This window comes from Cheilinus undulatus, linkage group 10 (genome assembly GCF_018320785.1).
Source record: "Cheilinus undulatus linkage group 10, ASM1832078v1, whole genome shotgun sequence".
Lineage (NCBI taxonomy): Eukaryota > Metazoa > Chordata > Actinopteri > Labriformes > Labridae > Cheilinus > Cheilinus undulatus.
The window spans coordinates 2,874,455-2,894,068 of record NC_054874.1 but is presented as its reverse complement, the minus strand read 5'-3'; the positions used below and the strand labels follow the sequence as shown (position 1 = coordinate 2,894,068).

General features: G+C 41.2%; 1 protein-coding gene and 1 long non-coding RNA gene across 2 annotated transcripts in view; one reads left to right on the top strand and one right to left on the bottom strand.

The window, feature by feature from the left end:
• The window catches only part of gfra4b (GDNF family receptor alpha 4b), a 70,985-nt gene that overhangs the window by 10,162 nt on the left and 41,209 nt on the right, over window positions 1–19,614 (bottom strand). Inside the window, exons 2-4 of the mRNA XM_041798238.1 lie at window positions 8,426–8,701; window positions 8,221–8,301; window positions 1,342–1,687 (exon numbers count right to left, since the gene is read on the bottom strand). Of these exons, the coding sequence (XP_041654172.1) occupies window positions 1,342–1,687; window positions 8,221–8,301; window positions 8,426–8,701 (703 nt within the window). The remainder of the gene's footprint in view (window positions 1–1,341; window positions 1,688–8,220; window positions 8,302–8,425; window positions 8,702–19,614) is intronic.
• LOC121516823 overlaps window positions 1–19,614 on the top strand; it is a 142,995-nt gene that overhangs the window by 92,406 nt on the left and 30,975 nt on the right. The gene's annotated exons all lie outside the window — the stretch shown is intronic.

Sequence of the window (19,614 nt, the reverse complement as noted above, 5' to 3'; positions counted from 1 at the left end):
AGTTTCTGCGGGGAGATGGGGGGGGGGGGCTAAACTGCTGGGTGATAGTTGGCCACTCAGCTTCCATTGTTCCCAGTTTTGCCCATTGAGATGGGCAATAACAAACACCTTATGGCTCAAACGCCACCCCTCCCCCGGCACAAATGACTGTTTGTCTGAGTAGTCTGCATGTGTGTGGTGTCAACAGGATTGTTTTACTGCTCCAAATTGCATTGTAGCCTCCAAAAACCTGCATCGTAAATATCAAATGTGTTTGATATTTACGATGCATTAGTGCCTATGGCATGGGCAGCTCTAACATCTGGAAAGGAACTATCAATGCTGGAAAGTAGAGAGAGGTTTTAGAGCAACATATGCTCCCATCCAGACAACATCTCTGTCAGGGAAGGCCTTGACTATTTCAGCAAGACAATGCTAAACCACATACCACATCCATCACAACAGCATGGCTTCACGGGAGAAGAGTCTGCCGCAGTCCAGATATTTCACCACTAGAAACATTTGGAGCATCAGAAAGAAAATCCAGTAAAGGATGCCCAGGACTGTTGAGCAGCTCCTACTTCCGAAAAGAGTGGAGAGTACTTCCTCTCCTGTAACTCCAGAAACTGGTCTCCTCACTTCCCAGACGTTTCCAGACTATTGTATCCCGAGATGTCTGATATGTTGAAAAGAAAACGATCTCATTCTTTAAACATCCTTTATAATGTGAGTTTTGGTTTAATTAAGAGTTTTCCCCTCTGACATAAAGAAATATTGTTGCCAGTGGTGAGAAGTGAGAGCGTTGGACTGTAATGTGAAAGTGATAGAAAGAGTAATATATTTCATCCCCCAGACCTGGGATCATTAGTAAAGCCCTCTGAGTGTAATGGGGCTGTGAAAAATAATGGCCATGACCAGAGATAGCAATGAGCGATAACTCTGATCCATCTGGCTCTTTATCTGCACTAAATATTTAATGTGTTATTCCAACAGGCTCTCTGGGGTGTTCTAACCAGTGGTGGTAGAAAGCTTTAGGGTAAAACAGCAGGCCATTTTGTTGATTGAATGGCTGTTTATTTAGGCTCAAAGAGACATAATACTGAACAACTCTGGTCCAAAAGGTGAGTTTACGCATAGTCTTTAATAAAGGAATGCTTCAAACTACCGGCTGTGATGAAATATCGGTGCCAGGGTTATGGTATAGCATGAGAGAAGAGGAGGGCCATTAACCAGGAGAACTGGAGCTCAAATTATAGTAATATGTTACTGTATGCATAAGAGACCACATGCACATGAGCAATCACTTTAATATATGTTAGAATAGACTGATAAGGAAACAAATGGAAGCAATTAAAGCTTTACCTGCACACATAGTCAGCTTTGCAGATCCTCATCTGTGTGATGCAGTTCGGCTTTTCCCCGCTTTCGTAAGAGCAGCTGGGTACGATCGTCTGCCTCCGACGCTCTGCGCACGCCGTGTCCCGACAAGGGCAGAAGAGCAGCTCATGCGTGTAGTCGGCGGGGACTCGGTCGAAGAACCTGCGCAGGGCCTTGTTGCATTTGGGTCGGTTGCACAGGCCCGACTTGGCGGTGGGTTTGATGCAGGCTGAGACGTATTCGGTACGAAGCTTTTGGCACACATCGTCCACATTGCAAGCTTTGGCGGCATCCAGGCAGCGGTTCACCGTCGTCATGCCAACTTCAGAGTCTGCGGGTGGGAGTAGGGTCAAAGGAAAGTGACAATGTTAGAGTGGAAGTGACAGTGTGATGTTGGGATTTAAAGCAATTTTTTTTTTTTTGCAGCTGTTCAATTGGTCTGCTCTGCGTGCATTAACACATCTTGGCACAGAACTTTAGTGTTTTACTTTGCAGGGTTGAATTTTAAAGTTTAGAAGTTTTAGGACAAGAAAGTGCTGCATCTGCCACCACAGTTATGCTTTGATTTGTTTCAGTGTAGTGTCACCGTTCCTGAAATACATGCAACTCTCAACAAAGTTACCTCCAATTTCCACATACTCCACCTGCTCACATTATGGCCGCAGAGAACTTTGCCTCGACCCGTGACAAGTGACCTAGCACCCTGGAAGTGTGTCTGGAGCCCAAAATCACAAGATCAGAAGAACCACACATTCATGCTTTAATAGTGCAAAAGTAGCAGATTATTTTGCCTCTCTGAGGTTGACTTGTCATTCATTTCTACATTATTCCAGGATTTTCTGCTTTTACCAAGTAAAGGTTTATGTGCAGTAGAACATGTGCAGTAGATCTGCAAAGACTGGCAAAAAAGGGAGCGATTTTCTCTGCAGCGCCTCTTGTGGGTGGACTGTGGTGCAGGCAGAGTATGTGGAAAATGGAGGTAAGGATGTGATCTCATTCCTCGTCATTCTTCGCTCCATTGTCACCGAATTTTGGCAACAATTTTGACGACTCATTTCATCCCTATTGTATAAAGAAAATGTGCACATAACAGGACTAACAGTAGAAGACATCCTCTTAACAATAAAAAAACCACAACGGTGAAAATAAAGTAGAAAAAGAGAAAACTGAGACGAAGTAATTCTAAAGGCCCATTTATGCTCAACGTTAAATATGAATCCGGATATGGGCGGAGCCTTCTGTCTGTGCTCTGCGTTTATTTTGTCCGTATTTCTGCACGTTTCCATGAAGCTTATGGATACGGGCCAAATGGAGCAGTACCACCGGAATCTGTGGGGGCAGTGTTGCTGTCACTACCCAATACGTGGCTCTAGTGAGACACGAAGAAGAAATAACAATGGCGGAACTTTTTGAGGAAAAGTTGTGTGAGTTGGTTAGAAATGCTGCCTCCATTTTTGCAAGAGGTACATTATCAATACCTCCTCCACAGTCGCCATGTTTGTTTTTGAGTTTGTTGTTGTCATAAACTTTTGACTCTGGGCTGCCCCCCGGTGGATGTATTGGTTAACATCCATGCCAAAGTAAAGGACGCATGGAAGTATGTGAGCAGTGACGGTAACATAATTTGAAAAGGACGTATACATTTTTGTATGTAAAGGGAGTATAAATGGACCTTTAGACAACATAGAGTGCAGGGATGCCCTCAGTGTTTAAAGTATTTATTAAATGTAAACTAAATTGTCTTCATAACAAGAAGAGTGTATCTAACGTGTTGGGTAACTAATCAAGTTTTAATTTCAGCCTCAATTCTGGCATCACATAATTCTGAAAAACAGGAATAAACTCATCCTGATGAAATGATGACTGCGTCTCACGCCGTGCTGTTCTTGTTTAGTCCATAGGGTTTATCATGTGTGGTAAATGGAGCATACCCTTCATCCCATTACAGCACAGCTTGTGCTCTGCCCCTGTACATTTAGGCCACAGCTGAAGAGAGAAAGCTGGAGAAGATAACAGAGCGGCCGCTGGTTAACCAAAATGGTTAAACCATCTCATAGGTAAATATAAAGACTGGTCATAAATGTTTTTCATCCACATTGCACAACACCGGTGAGCTCTGTCTAGTTTTCTCCAGAAGAAATCTTTAAAGTTAAGGATTTCTTTGGCACACAAAATAACAACTATCGCATTACAGCCAGCCTTACGCAGATACAGAGACGACCATAGCAAGGTGCCGTAGCGTGGTGAGTTTATGAGGGCGTCTAAATAGCAAGGCCTTTTTTTAACAGGTTTGCTGTTTGACATCAATCACACAAGTTCTGTCAGCACTTCTGCAGCATCTTCACACACAGGCAGTGATGCTGCAGCTGTAACAAGGACACACACTCTTCAGGCAGGGGTGTCAAAACACAGTCACAGCAGGGGCCGGATTCTGGATTTAGGTCTAACCTGAGCGCCTAACAGGGTCAACATTTAACCACAATCTATCAACCTCCTTTTCACCAGTAATAAAATATGAAAAACAACAGCACTGATGATAAATCATTTGGAAATTCAAAAAAGTAAAAAGGATAAGTTTAAAGGCTCAAATCTGAGATAAAAATTCCAACTTATTAGTTCAAAAGATCAGCACACGATATTAAAAACAGAAATAGAATGATTTTAAAGAGCAAATATACGAGGAGAAAGTTGAAATCATAAGTTTGGAAGGTCCATGCCTCTAAAGTCATATTTATGTGGGGACAAATATCGAATGTTTTAAGCTAGTTTTAAAAAAATACTCCAGAGTTCAGCTCAGAGGTGAAAAGCATTTCTGATCTTTGTCCCAGCCTTTCTGTGCAGAGTTTGCATGCAGGCAGTGTAGATCTCCCAATATTGGAAACCAGTGACATGTAGTTTTGTTGCTGTGGTATTTAAACGAGCATGGGTGTAATTTTGCAGTTTTCCATTATCTTAACAAAGCTTAAAACAATCCTTTATCTAATGTGACCACCTGAACACAGGATAGATAAAACAGCCCAAAATAGTTCATCAACAAAACCATCAGGACAGCTCCCCGTCCTCTTATCATGTTTGTGCAGAAAGCTAGCCTGAATTTATGAATGGTCATTTCTGAGAGAGAGAGAGCGAGAGAGAGAGAGCGAGAGAGCTGGTTCATGGGGGCAGCAGCGTCTTAATGAGCCTTTTGTGTAAATGTTGCCTGGGAACTGAAAAACCAGCTGACCTCTTTGAGCCGTCGTCTTCAGGGACGAGTCAGCACTTTTCATTAGTGCTGTGTGGTACGCTAATGTGTGATGCTGCTGTACGGTATGATGACCTGTGGCAGAGGTCATCAAGAACATTTGCACAAGGGCCAGATTTAGTACCGAAAGAAACTCTGAAGGCCGGACTTTCAAACACAAAAACTAAATGAAGATTTTGGGTTTGATTGAAATATTATTGTAGTTGTATTTATATTTTCTTTCAAAATGCAGGACATTTTAGGAATTACCAGTGAGATCTATCCCTGTTATCTAAAATGCAGCAGGCCACAAGGAGCCTGACAACAGAACTGGCTGGAGCCCTAAAAATCCCTAAGATTGGGCCTTCCACAATTGATTTAGTACTAGTATTAACCCACTTTTGACACTTTTAATCCCTTTCTGCATCTTTAACCAAATTTTTGCAAGATTTTAACCCCTTTTGAAACCAATTTTCTTGAATGTTTTATCCCTTTGTGCCACTATTTTATCCATTTTGCCACTTTTCTTCTATTTTTCCCACTTTTGAACCCCCTTTCATTACTTTTTTAAACAATTTTTGCAACTTTAAAACAAATTTTTACCACCTAACACCTTTTTGCTACTTTTTGCCTCTAGAACACATTTTTTGCCATTCTATAACCCATTTCAACCACTTTCCTCGCATTTTTTTATCCCCTTTGTGCCACTCTTTTATTCATTTTGCCACTTTTCTTCTATTTTTGCCACTTTTGAACCCCTTTACATTATATTTTTCAATATTTTTTGCATTTTTAAAACCAATTTTTGCCACTTTTAACCAATTTTGATAGTTTTTTTACCTCTTTAACCCATTTTTTACCATTCTTTAACCCATTTAAACCTCGTTTCCTGCATGTTTTATTCCCTTTGTGCCACTCTTTTATCCATTTTGCCACTTTCCTTCTATTTTTTGACACTTTTTAACCCCTTTTCATTACTTATTTGCACTATGTTTCTTCATTTGTAACCAATTTTTGATAGTATTTCCCCCTTTTTTCTCTTTTACCAATTTTTGCCACTTTTTAACCTCTTTTCACCACTGTTTCTGCCAATCTTTGTCCCTTTTATGCCACTTATCACCTATTTTGCCACTCTCTATCCTCTTTCACCACTTTATCTGGTCATTTTTGCAACACTTCTGCCAACTTTAACCCTTTTTTAAATATCTACGAATTATGACAGTAAATTTCAGCAAAAACAGATCAAATATTAAGTTTTTCTAAAGTTATTTCAATATTCATTGTTTGTGGGATTGATTTGACAGCTGCAGACATTTAAAGCCAAGGAATACTCTTAAAACCACGACATCTTCTTTGCCTCATTTTCTTAATCTAATGATCTTCTGGGGGCTGACAGGAGGCTTCAGGGGGCCTAATATGGCCCCCGGGCCGCCAGTTGATATTTAGTGGTCTATAGTTTTTAAAGTTATACTGTTGGAAAGCCTGTTTATTTCCCTTTTAAATGATGCCACATCTGTGAAGAGCATGCATTTGTGGGATGAGCAGCAGAGCTGAGTATGTGGGTTACAGACATGAAAAATGAGCCAAATCTTCTCTGCCAATGCCAAACAGTAATGTTGTGGTACTCTTGGCCTTGTCTCGGTCTTGGACTGGCCGGACTTGGGATTTTCCTCCAAGACCGGTCAAGACCAGCACTGATCTGCTATTTTTCAACTTCATTAATGCAATAATAAGGTGAAGCACTTCCCCAAACAACCTACAGCTAGACCTGCAAAAACTCGGACATCAGTCCATCTTATTTCTAGTCAGAAATACTCTGAACACTTTAAGCCTCATTCACCTGACAAATCTAGGTAAACATCTCATTTTCAGGTATTCAAAACAATTCAGGACTTGACAGTGGCTTTTTTTTTTAAAGACATACAAAGATCTATTTTTTTACAAGAAGTTAGTCAAACAAATTTTTAACACCTGAGATTTTTGCACGTTATGCTTTGATAATTGTAGACTCCTTGTTTTTATCTGTCTGTTTGATTAAAAGGAAAACTGAAATTAAAGACAAATTGGTCTTGGTCTTGCACTGGTCTCAGTGCATTCTGGTCTGGGCAAGTCTTGGGCTACATTCACACTGCAGGCCTTAACGCTCAATTCTGATCTTTCCTTAGATCTGATTTTTTTGTTCGCCTGTTCACACTGCAGTCAACTTCCAAAAGATCAGATACGTATCTGATTCAGAACCACATTCGAAAATGGCCTGAATCTGATTCTAAAAGGTCAGACTCAATGTGGCTTGTGCTGTTCACACTGTCAGAAAAAAATCAGATACGAGTCACATGTGAGCAAATAAATCAGATTCAGGTCACTTTTAACTGCAGTGTGAACGTAGCCTTGGTCTCGGTGCATTCTGGTCAGGGCAAGTCTTGGTCTCGGACAGTGTTGTCTTGAGGGCAACACTACCAAACAGCTTATTCTGCTGTTGCTATTGATTCTTCTTCTAAGCTTCCTGTACCCCTAGGTGCTGACTATAAGGTGCCTGATTGTCACCTGTGAGCACGGCCCTGCTACAGTGGTCAGTAGGTGTCTGTTCTATGAGTAGACATGCTACATTTGACAGATCTGGATGGCCTGTGCGATAGGGCAACTTCAAGCTGGTGTTCTGCAAAACCAAGTCGCAGCATTATTTGAGATGAGCCCTAGTGCCATCTCCAAAGTGAGGCCCAAGTTCCATATAACAGGGATGTCAGAGACAACGCACAACAAAGTGGGTGTCCCAAGAAGACAGTTTCCTCACCTCGTTGGCACTTAGGAACTGTAGAATATCTTCAACAGAACTGCAGTCGAGGTCTGCAGGATGATACGGCCGACGGCGCTCTACCCAGACAATCTCAAACTCTATATGCGGCCAATCTCCGGTCTCATAGGGCTGCCAGGGGGCCTGCCATGACTGCCCTTCACCTCCAGGCCTATTTGATCCAGTTTGATTGTAGAGTCAAAGTGTGGAGAAGAAGCAGAGAATGCTATGCTGATTGCTGCAATGACAGGGTAACATCTTTGATGGAGGCTGTGAAAAAATGATACTCGTCATCACTGGAGGCTATCTCAATACAGAGAGATATGGAGATGAGATTCTGCAACCAGTGGCAAACCCACATCTCCACAGTCTGGGACTGAACTCTATCCTCCAAGATGACGTAGCTGGCCCCGACAGAGCAGGGTTTACCAGAGACCACCTTGGAGGATGGAATGGCCTGCCAGCAGTCCTGACCTTAACCCCACTGAACACTTGTGGGATCAGCTGTTGTGACTGTGTATGGCTCTTCCACTGAATCAACCTTAAGAGATGGGATATGCTTTTGACTATAATTGAGCAATGCCTGGATTGGTTTTATTAACACTCGTGGCTTTTGTTATTTTAACTGAGTTAGATAATGGAGATTGCCTTCTAAGACTTTTCTAATGATGTTGTTCTTGATGCTGGAGTAGTGCTGAGCAGAAAGGTAAAACTTGTGTGTTTGGGGAACAGACGGGAGCTCTGCTTGCTCTGGGCTTACATCCAAGCCATGTCTTCCTTGGAGAACAAAACATCTTTAAAGAATCTAATTGTATGAAAGAAGGTGAAAGTTAATGAAGGTCGGTAAACTTGCCAGCTGTAATAGATGCCAGGCGGACGTAGTCGTAATCCTTCTGCACCGTCTCGTAGGGATAACGCTCCACCAGGTTTAGTCCTGAAAATAAAGGTAACTGGCTTTAATCTCATATGATGTCAACTTTCATTAATCTGCATGCAAAATCGATGCTTTTCTTGTGTCATGGTTTGCAATTTGCATCTTTGCATCAAGAAACGCAGACCATGTATGGTGGACTGATGAAGACTCCAGTAGATACTGAGGCAGTTCTTCTCCTTCTTCATGCCTCGTTTGCACTGGCAGCCATGTAAGGGGCTGGACAGTAGGGCTGACACTGCATTGGCACACTGACTCCTGGCACCGGGGCCCAGCTTCACACTTCCGTTGCCCGCCACACACTGCCGCAAAGTCCGCAGACGTGGACTGCAAGTCTCATCACTCGAGCAGGAGTCTCCGGCCACCAGGCAGTCTCTCCCGGCCTGTATAACCTCTAACAGAGCTGTGGGGGATAAAGTAAGAACAAAACAGAGCAGAAAGGATGATGGGGTTACTTCAGGAGGCATGTCCTCTCTTTCAGTCAGTGATATTTGAGCTTTTACTGCCTGGAGAACACTTACACCAAAATCCCAAGGCACACCATGTTTATATCTGTGTCAAACAGACTCTTTAACATGTCCTACATGATCTTTAGTTGATGTTTAAATGCAGTAAAGATGTATGACTGCACAGATTCCCACTGCCCACTTTACTTGCCTCAGAGCACACCAGTGTGCCTCATGGTACCATTCAGGTGCCGCTGAATGGACACTAAAATGTACATTTTTGCAGCATACATTTAAGCCAGTGGTTCTCAACCTTGGGGTCGCGACCCCCTTTGGGGTCCTGAGACACTGAGAGGAGGTATCCAGATGGCCTAAAAAAACAAGATATTTAAAAATTATACTGTTGCAACTTTACACAAATTTAGCCAACTTTTAGCCCACTTTCATCATTTCTTACCACCAATTTAACACATTTTTGCCAGTTAAAACCCTATTTTTGCCCATTTTAAACCCTGTCCACCACTTTTTTCTGTCTTCTAAACCAATTCTTGCCGCTTAAGCCTAATGTTGCCTCTGTTAACCCATTATTGCCACTTTTAACCCCACATTTTACTATCTAATATGCCAATTTTTGCCATTTTAACCAATTTCTGCCAATATCTGCCTTTTTTTCTTTCTCAGTTAACACTTTTTGCCAGTTTATATCAATTTTCATCCAATTTTTCCAAATTTCCACTCATTTTTGCCCATTTGAAGCCTTTTCAGCCACTTTTTAACTCCCTTTTACTGCTATTTATGCCCATTTTTGCCTTTTTAGTTTTTTTTTGCAGTTTTAATCTCATCTTTGCCACTTCTCACTCATTTCTTCTACTTTTAAAATCCCATTTCACCTCCTTTTCCACCATTTTTGCCATTTTTAACCCATCCTTATTATTTTTAAACCAAAGGGATTTACATTTTTAAGAAGGTTATGTACTTCAAAAATGATTAAAAAAGAGATTTGTTTCTTTAATAAGAGTTTTTTTTTCAAGCTAAATATATAGTATAGATATCACTTCACAGGGGACCATGATTTTGCTGACCACAGTTTGGTTGGGCCCCAGAAAGCTTTTTTTGTTTTAAAATCACTTTTTTGTTTTTATTTTTATTTTTCGCGTACCCCCTACGTCACGTTGCGTACCCCAGTTTGGGAACCACTGGGTTAAAGTAATCTTACCACTTGTTGGATATATCACCCTTTTCCAGATAATCATGGTCCTTTTGAATAAATACTGATGACTTTGTTTACTGCAACACCACTCTTGACCCTTCTGCATTACTGTGCTGTTGGCCAATCACTGCACATTCAAACCTGTGTGCACAGACGCAGAGCTCATACGCAGTTGTTTAGGGGGGAAAAAAAAACTTTTCCATGCAAATAGGACATTATGCATCTAATGATGAGGACAGTGATAGCACAGCATAAACAGAGTAAAGATTATACTACTGTCTGTAAGAGCTGATGGAAGAACGCTGCAGTTTTTATGATGCACATGCTTTCCAGAGATCAGGAAAAATCCCACCTCTGTGTGACTTTTAAATAAATGATCTGTCAGTGAAGCAGGTAAATATTACTTTGACAGTGCTATTACTAAGCCATACACAGGAGTTAAATCAGTCTACACTGCATGAAGAAAAAGATTCCCAACAATTCTCAGCCCTGTGACTTTCCAGGGAACTTCACACATTCCAACTTTTCACAGGAATTCACAGCAAGCCCTGAAAACTGCCAGAAAATGCCAGAAACAGACGTAGAGTTGCAGTTTCAAGCTGAGAAAGGGCAAAATGAGCTATAAAGCCTCATATGAACGTAGTTAAATGTTTACAGCCTGTTTCCAGGTAAATATTTAAATATATAGGTCCAGTGTCAGGGGTGTCCCAAAACCCTATGGGATATTTTTGGCTGAGCTCCAGGATGACAGTAACTTTTGTGAAATTTTAACATGAGATATTTTTTTAAAAAGACAGCAAGATAACATACTATATACTTCATAACTTTACCACTCATAATGTGTCACATTTGTTCATACATCCATTACTGATTAAATAGAAACTTCATTTTGCTGCACATGCCCCAAGAGAGGTGGTCTGTGAAGTGAATGGTTGGACACCTACAAAAGAAGGGGAAAAAGTTGATGTGTAAGGGACGATAAGTTGGAGAAAATGGGAAGAGCGGGAAACACCAGAAAAGAAGAAGAAGTTCGTAGTGTGAGGGACGAGGTGGTATATTGTAAATGTAGTCTTTAATGTCATTCACTGTCAGCCTAAAGTTTTCTCATCAAACAACATTTCCCACAGTGCTTGTTTCACAGCTCGTTGCTGCTCAGAGCAGCGTTCGTAGTCGCCGCCGTAGACTGAGCGGAGGCATTTTAAGAAAATGTTGCGTGTTTGCGTTATCTAGCTGCTTTTCTATCCATGTTTGGCACGGTTATGAATGACGAGGATGTGAGTGTTTTCTGAGGCTTTCCTTCATTCAGAGAGGAAACATAACCAGAGTGGTGCTTAAATGAACACATCAATATGTTGTATCAGTCTGTCATTCTGAATATTTAACATGGATTGTGAGAATCTGTGCAGGAGCGGATGGCAAGAATAGTCTCATGCAGGTCTCTAGTTCCTAACTAACTTACTTGCCGTGCTTTCAACATTAAGCAGAAGGTGTAGACATCATTATGTCAACGTTTGTAGAGCAGACCTTGGCATTAAGCTCACTAGCCACATGAAATGCAGGTCTTTGTTAAGGATAATTGGACTGGAGGTGAAATCTTAAAAAAATTATAGAAAAATACCTGCCACTCTTCCTGCCGGCCTTTGTTCAGTTAAACTACCTGGAGTTTAATTGCACAGCTGCTAGAAAATAGTGCAGGAATAAGTTATTTTCTTTGCTGCCCTGCTCTCCTCATGTGCTCGTTTCAGCCAGCATGCTTTCACAACGCTCCACCTGATGGTTCGCACATTTTTGTACCCATTCAAGTCAGAAAAATTACATGTTGGTGCTACGTCCTCTCTAGAATATAAAAAAATGTTCCTTTTAGAGATTGTGCTCAAGGGTTATTTGAGCAATGTATTCCTAAGCATGACTGGCAATAGGACCAGAGGATCCCATTATTCAAACACTGTATATTCATACCATGTCTTTTTTTTCTCAAGTAATGTCCCTCACCCCATCTGCTTACATAAAAATTTTTCAATTTCATGCAGCTTTAATCTGCCTACTCTTCGATATTTCAGGGGCGAAACTGTCTCAGCTTCTGTTTTGATCTCCAAACACAGAGACACACACACCCTTGAGGAGAAAAGAAAGAACGCGTTTTCCATTTTGTCAACACCGTTCAATCAATTACACGTGCTTTCAAGGCTGCATCTGCATTCAAACCCCCTTAGCTGAATTGCGTCTCTCTCACATCAGGAGCCATCCGAGCTCTCATAGACTATTCAGCACATGTCAGCTGAGTGCATCCAACGCAGACATGTGGGTGCTGCCGTGAAAATATAAGAGAGAAATGGAGCCGACGCCAAAGTCCTGGAAGGCCAGATGGTCAGTTGCAAATTCAAGGCAGAGATCCCAGGCTCTTCCTGCTGCATGTGTCGGTTAGCGCCGCCCGGGCAGAAGCCGCAACAGACAACATAGATCATGAATGCAAATGAGCCGCTTGATTTGACATTTCCAATAAGCCCGTCTCAGTGTACCAGTGGGTTTAGCCAATTAAGCATGTCAGTAATCAATGTGTTCTTAGGCTCGGTTAAGTCTTCAGTTGCCCTGCCACATAAATCACAGGCAGATTGGCTGATCAGTTACCCTCACGCTCCGACTTAATGGTCCACTTCTGGAGAGATAAAATGGAAAATGAAACTTAATGAAGTCGGCTGGAATGCTGGCCTCACTGCTATATACCCACAAGTCAGTGAGGCAGTGGGGGGAAATGGTAATGTACTGGTGCTCTTAAGTATCACCTTTGTTTGAGAACTCTGGATTTGTAAAGTCTCCTCATTGTTGGACTAAAACAAACAGCTCCTACCTAAGTTTACTGTCTAACAAATAAATAAATAAACTAGAAAAGCGCTGAGAGAGTGCAGACCTCCGCCATTAGCCCTATCTCCCTACAGTACAGAATCCTTTAAAAAATTCCTGAATCCAGACGGTGATCCGGATCATTCCCAAAATCTAATCAGTTCTTTCTTATGCCATTTCTGACGTGTCCTGAAAATTTCATCTAAATCCATCCCCAACTTTTTGAGTTATGTTGCTAACAAACAAACAAACTAACAAACTAACAAACTAAAAACCCACCCGATCACATGACCTCCTTGGCGGATGTAATAAAGCCATTTTGCACATTAGCTGACTTAAAGATAAGCACTGTTTATAAACTTTGTGTCAAAACTTTGTTAACAATCTCCTCTACAACCTCTATTCTTGTTTTTAGACAAAAGGCACACGAACCATGAAAAACACAACCCTAAATTACAGATATGCTGATTCGCACAGGATTAGAATTACCTGTGGACCTCTGCGTGCTGAAATATGGTCAGTAATCTGCCCTGGAATTTCTACTCCACAAATGACAGACGTGGTCGATTTGCACAGGATTTAAAACAAAGACGTCCTGCGCGGTTTTATAAATCACCGGAGGTCCCTAGGTAACACTAATCCCATGCAAACAGGGCAAAAGACTAGCTAAAAAAAAGATCTTTAAAGATAAAAACTGATGAAAAATACATGACGTTGTCATCTGGGGGCCTGAACCAGACTGAAATGTTAGTGCTGGACAGTTGGTGTTTAAAATCAACATTTCTGCACTGTGAATATTAGGTATGTCAGTATTGATAGTGCATTTGAGTGTTTCACATTTATATTGATTTTACAGTTTGGCTGATTAGATTTGTTCAAAGACGATAAGTGTATCGACTGAAAGAAAAGACTAAAGAATAGACTTTTTATAATTAAAACTGGACTACAATGTTTTTGATTTTTGGTCAACTAAAGCCAGACTAAACCAGAAATGACTGTAGAGACAGCTTACTGCAGATTATAAAACAAGAAAACAGTACAAAAGCTAGAAAAGCACTCAGAGAGCACATACCTCTACCATTAGCCCTATCTCCCAATAGTGAAGAATCCTTTTAAAAAATTCCTGGATCCGTCCCCATGTGCCCCCTACCACGGCATTTGCTGATTACTCCCTCCCTGGTGGGGTGGAAACACAGTGAGGCAAAGCACTGGCTTCACTACAGGTGGACTGTCATGGTGGAAGCACCCATGGTCTCACCGGACAACTGGAAGTCATGGCAGAGGGTGAATATTCCTCTATCCCTCCCAGCACCGTGAGTATTCTCGCTACAATTCACGGTCTTTCCCTCTGTTACACTGCGACTTGTCTCCTCAACCAGGCGTGCGTCTTTCAAACTCTATAAACTCCAAACACACCCAAAATGCGGCTGGGATTGAAGTTACTCATGTCCGCCTTCTCCTGGTGTAAAGTGGTAACAGCGCAGACCTCCGCCATTAGCCCTATCTCCCAATAGTAACAAATCCTTTAAAAAAGTCCTGGATCCATACAGTGATCCGGATCACTCCCAAAATCTAATCAGTTCTTCCTTCTGCCATTTCTGACATTTCCTGAAAATTTCATGAAAATCCATCCATAACTTTTTGAGTTATGTTGCTAACAAACTAACAAACCCACCCAATCACATGACCTCCTTGGCGGAGGTAAAAACTGCTGACTTGGCACCTGTTATCTGTAAAGAGTATGAATAGGTAACATGAAGGAAATATAACCAGCAAATACGTGAATGATGTTGCACAATAAAAGTTGATGGAGCTTCCATCTTTCTCTTCAGTAATTTTTGTAAATTCTTTCTGATTCCTGATGTTTTTGCATATTTGTCACACTTAAATGTTTCGGATCATTAAACCAATTTTTATATCTACCAAAGACAAGCTAGGTAAATATAAAATGCAGTGTCTGAATGATTAACTTTTTAAGGGGGGAAAAATCCAAACCTCTCTGGCCCTATGTGGAAAAAACAGTAATCCCCTCCCCCCAGAAAGAAACGCATCATGCCACCATCCAATGAAATTCAAGAGTTAATGAGAAACAAAGTGATTGAAATCTATCAGTCTGGAAAAGGTCACTAAGACATGTCCAAGGCTTTGGGACTCCAGCGAACCACGATCAGAGCCATTATCCACAAATGGAGAAAAATGGGAACAGTGGCGAACCTTCCCAGGAGAGGTCGGGTTAGGGTTAGTGCAACAACAACTCATCCAGGAGGTCCCAGAAGAACCCAGAACCACATCCAAAGAGCTGCAGGCCTCACTGGCCTCAGTTAAGGTCAGAGTTCATGACTGAACCATAAGAAAGACACTGGGCAACAATGGAATCATGGGAGAGTTCCAAGGCCAAAACCACTGCTGAGCAAAAAGAAAAGCTCATCTCACATTTGCCAAGAAACATCCTGATGATCCCCAAGACTTTGAAGAAAAATGGACCGACCAGACAAAAGCTGAGCTTTTTGGAAGGCATGCGGCCCGTTACATCTGGAGTAAAAATAAGACAGCATTTGATAAAAAGAACATCATGCCAGCAGTCGAACATGGCGGTGGCAGTGTGATGGTCTGGGGCTGCTTTGCTGCTTCAGGACCTGGACCACTTGCTGGGATTGATAGAACCATGAATTCTGCTGTCTACCAGAAAATCCTGAAGGCGAACGTCCGGCCATCAGTTCATGACCTCAAGCTCAAGCGCTCTTGGGTTATGCAGCAGGACAACGACACAAAATACACCAGCAGGTCCACCTCTGAGTGGCTCAAGAAAAACAAAATTAAAGTTTTGGAGTGGCCCAGTCAGGGTCCGGACTTAAATCCAATTGAGATGCTGTGGTGTGACCTTGAACAGGCAGTTCATGCTGGAAAACCCTCCAATATGGCTGAGTTAAAACAAACAGAAAGAAGAAGAGTGGGACAACATTCCTCCACAGGATGAAAAAGACTCATCACCAATTATCACAAAACGGTGTCCCTACACTGATATTTCTCTAAATCTTGCATAGAGCCCCTTTAAACTGAATTTAAAATAGCGGCTCTCGCAGCCCTCTGACCAACTATCGACCTGTTTGTGCCACAGGATGAGTCTCAAAGTTGGTATACTGATGACTTCCTGCAGCAGTCTAATGCATTGAAATGTATCTTGAAGTTGAGATTTTGTGCATTCAAGCATAACCATCAGGCAAGTTAAGAGTTTAACCTGAGTCAGGAGAGAGATTACAGCAGGAAAGACAAAAGTATTTGAATGTAAAACATCAGAACTGATCCACCTAAATAAAATCCATGAGAGTATTTAAGTAGCATGTAATCTTAACTGATCTGTTGGTCCCTGCAGTTCTTTGGTGCACCACTTCTCTCCTGAGAAAAAGAGAAGTACATCATATTGTCCTTAAGTGTCCTTTACTTACTGTAGGCGATATCACTGACAGTTTATAAGAGCTGAACACTGAGGTTATTTGCATAAGTGAGAACAAGTTGTTCCTTCTGTGTGTGACTCATTGTTGCAAAGATGAAGCGTGCATTTTTCTGTCAGAAATTGTTGCCGTCTGATACCGGGCTAAAGACGACATTATTTGCTTTTATGGCACAAAATTAGCAATTTTCAACATCAAAGCAGAGTAGATTGAATTTGGCAAAATGAGATGAAAAACATCCATCTGCCTTCAAAATAAAGCAACGTCAGCTCCACAGTCACACTCCATGTTAGACATCAAACAAACAGAGCTAGAGACCTAGAAAAGAGGAGTGATTTAGCTTCAAAGTTTGGGAAGAGGAGCATTCATGTTGATCATCAGATATCTGATACACATAATATTTCTGTAAATAAATCACAGATGATCATTTTCCAACTGTAGCTTTTTCAAAATGTTCCCTTTCAGATTTTCTCTTTTTTCCACACCAGCCTTGGGAAACATCCAGGTATGAATGCAAACAGTAAAGGTATTCAGCGATGAATTAACATGAACTTTTCTCTGTCAGAAGTGACTGCAGTATTGATCACTCACATATCGCTTAACAAGAGAAAATGAAAACACGAGTAAAAACACCATCAAGAGCAGGCAGTAAATAACTCAAACAAAGGAGGCTCTAATTTCATAGGCAGTAGAGCTCCAGGATGAAGGAATATCCCACAATCCATCAGGATTAATTTAGTTTGTTGTTAATTAGTAATTTTTCAAAGTTCTAAACCATGCATGCAACTTTTTTTTACTTTAATTTCACATATTAATTAAGAAATATTAATGTGCTTTACTATTTTTTCAGTTTTTTGTAAATCAGAAAATTTGAAAATTCATGGATAACAATAATAATTATATTTTAGCATGAAAATTATCATTTGGGTTAAAGAGCTTCTACATATTGGTGTATTAACCATTGCAGAAACATAAAAAATGATTTTGGTAATTACCAATGCTGTTAATTTAGGGCAGCTGTGGCATAAACCTTACTTTGGTTAGGGTTAGGGTGGTTTAATACATTTGTTAAGCACTGTATATGCACATTCATGTACCTTTGAAGCATAATTCCCCCATTTATGAGCAACATTTTTACTATGGTTATGGATATTTAAGTGCTTGATAAATACACACAGTTATGTCAGCGAGTACAACACATTACAAGGTATGAAACTGTAATGAAGAGTCACAGGCTTTTTCTAATTCTGCCACATGTTCTTACATCTGCCCCTGTAGGCACTGGCATTGACAAATATGCTTACAGTTAATCACTCTTCATTACTAGAGGCATGAGCGAGGTGTTTTCCATCTCGCTACACCCATATTTCACACACTCCTGTGTTTTTTTGTTTCCTTTCTCATACAAATTGACGCTATAATGCCAGGGCTGTTGTGTGAAGGGAGGGAATCGTAAACAACAGATTACATCTGAATGCTACTAAGGTGCTAGTTGTTATTCATGACTCGAATCATTGCTTGGAGTTTGCGCCCATGTCAGTTTGATCCAAGGGCTCGATGCAGGAAGACTGACTGGCACAGCTGCAAGATCCTCGCAGCATTAAGGTTTGTTAGAGTTGGCTCCAACAGCTCGGTTCTGCATGTGCGTGTGTGCGGGTTTGTGAATAAATGTGTGCTTCCTTTCACTTTATTCTGAGAGAAAGTTTCTGCCCTTGAATGTGAGCGTTTGTTCATGGAGAGTTTAGAGGTGAAGAGGTCTGAGTATGAAGGAGCATGTAGTAATTTATGACATCAATCACAATTTATCACCAACAAGTTTGACAGGCCTCAGGCTGTGGCGACACGAGATTGTTATCACTGCAGGATGAGCATTTCTCATTAAAGCAGGGCAAGGAAGAGACTAATAGAACAAAAACAGAAAAGAGGTTTAACAGAGACAGAATATCAATTTAGAAGAAATATTTTTGGTAGCTACAATGTTGGATAACTTTAAATATGGCTTCATAAATTTAAATACCAATAAATACTAGGGCGGTTAAAGAATAATAATGCAGATCAATCATATGGCCAAGTCTGACCACAACGTGCTCCCGTAGTCCTCCAGCGCGGATGTTTACATGCCTGGCGGTGAAGAGATGCAGCGATGAGTGAGGAGACAGACCCAGGTCTGCTTAATGGGGATTTTCTTTTTAAAAATTGTGGGTACATGCTGCAGTGATGAACCGTCTTTACACTGAAGCACAACGACTCTGAAGTTCCACCTTCAGGCAAAGCACGTCTTTGCTGATGTTAGCATCAAGCCATGGTCGTCAAGCATCACCGGCGGCGTCCAGAAGAGCTGGATTTGTCCTAACCTTGTAAAGCAGATGGTAGGGCTGGGTATTGTTAAGAACCTCACGATTCAATTTGATTTCAATTCTTTAGGTTGCGATTTGATTCGATATCGATTCGATATTGATTTAAATGCTTCAATGTTGATTCAGTAAGAAGTAGAAATACAAAAATAACCTGTTGACAATTTTTTAATATTTATTTTCATGCCCATGTGAACATAATTGGTAAGTCACCTCACATTTTTGAGCAGTAAAACATCTGAAAATAAATATTTGCACAATAATAACTTATTTGTGCATATGGAAGAACAAAAGTAAAAAACATGACAGTTCTGTATAAACACTGAAAAAGTAAAGCATGTAAACTTAAATAATATTTCTGTCCTCTTGGAAATTGTGATAAACCTCACATAACATGGTTATAGTTGGTCGTGTGCGGCCTTCGTTCATACAACGCGAATCACACGCACAGCGACCTCCACTGGCCAGGAGGTGAATCGATTCAGAGGATTTGCCGAATCGATATTGAATTGGGAGAGGAAATATTGCGATGCATTGGTTAATCGATATTTTTACCCACCCCTAGCAGATGGATACGTCCGTTTCCGTGTTTTTCACTGGCAAATCCATCTTGCAAAGCTCCAGTTCCTCGGCGGAGTCCTGATGTAAGCAAGCAGCGACAAGAGGCCAGTGTCGTTATGGCAGAAGAGATTAGCATGGATGCTGCTAAAGCGCCAGTTTTATCAGAACTTGACAACATTTCTTAATTAAAAGAAGAACAGAGCAATAATACCCAACTGCAGCCATGGCCACCTTACAAACCACGCCCCCTACAAAAGACGCGGCCTACAAAACACGCCCACTTGTGCTATTAGCTTAGCTTTAGCATTTTGGTTTCCACTGGTTAGGTTTAGGGGTAGCTCATTGGGGTAGGCGTATTTTGTACGGGGCATGGTTTGTAGCGGATGCGGCTGCAGCTAGACCCTTCTCAAACAAAGAACAGCACAAGCTGAGTTTCCATTGCAATTTTTTCA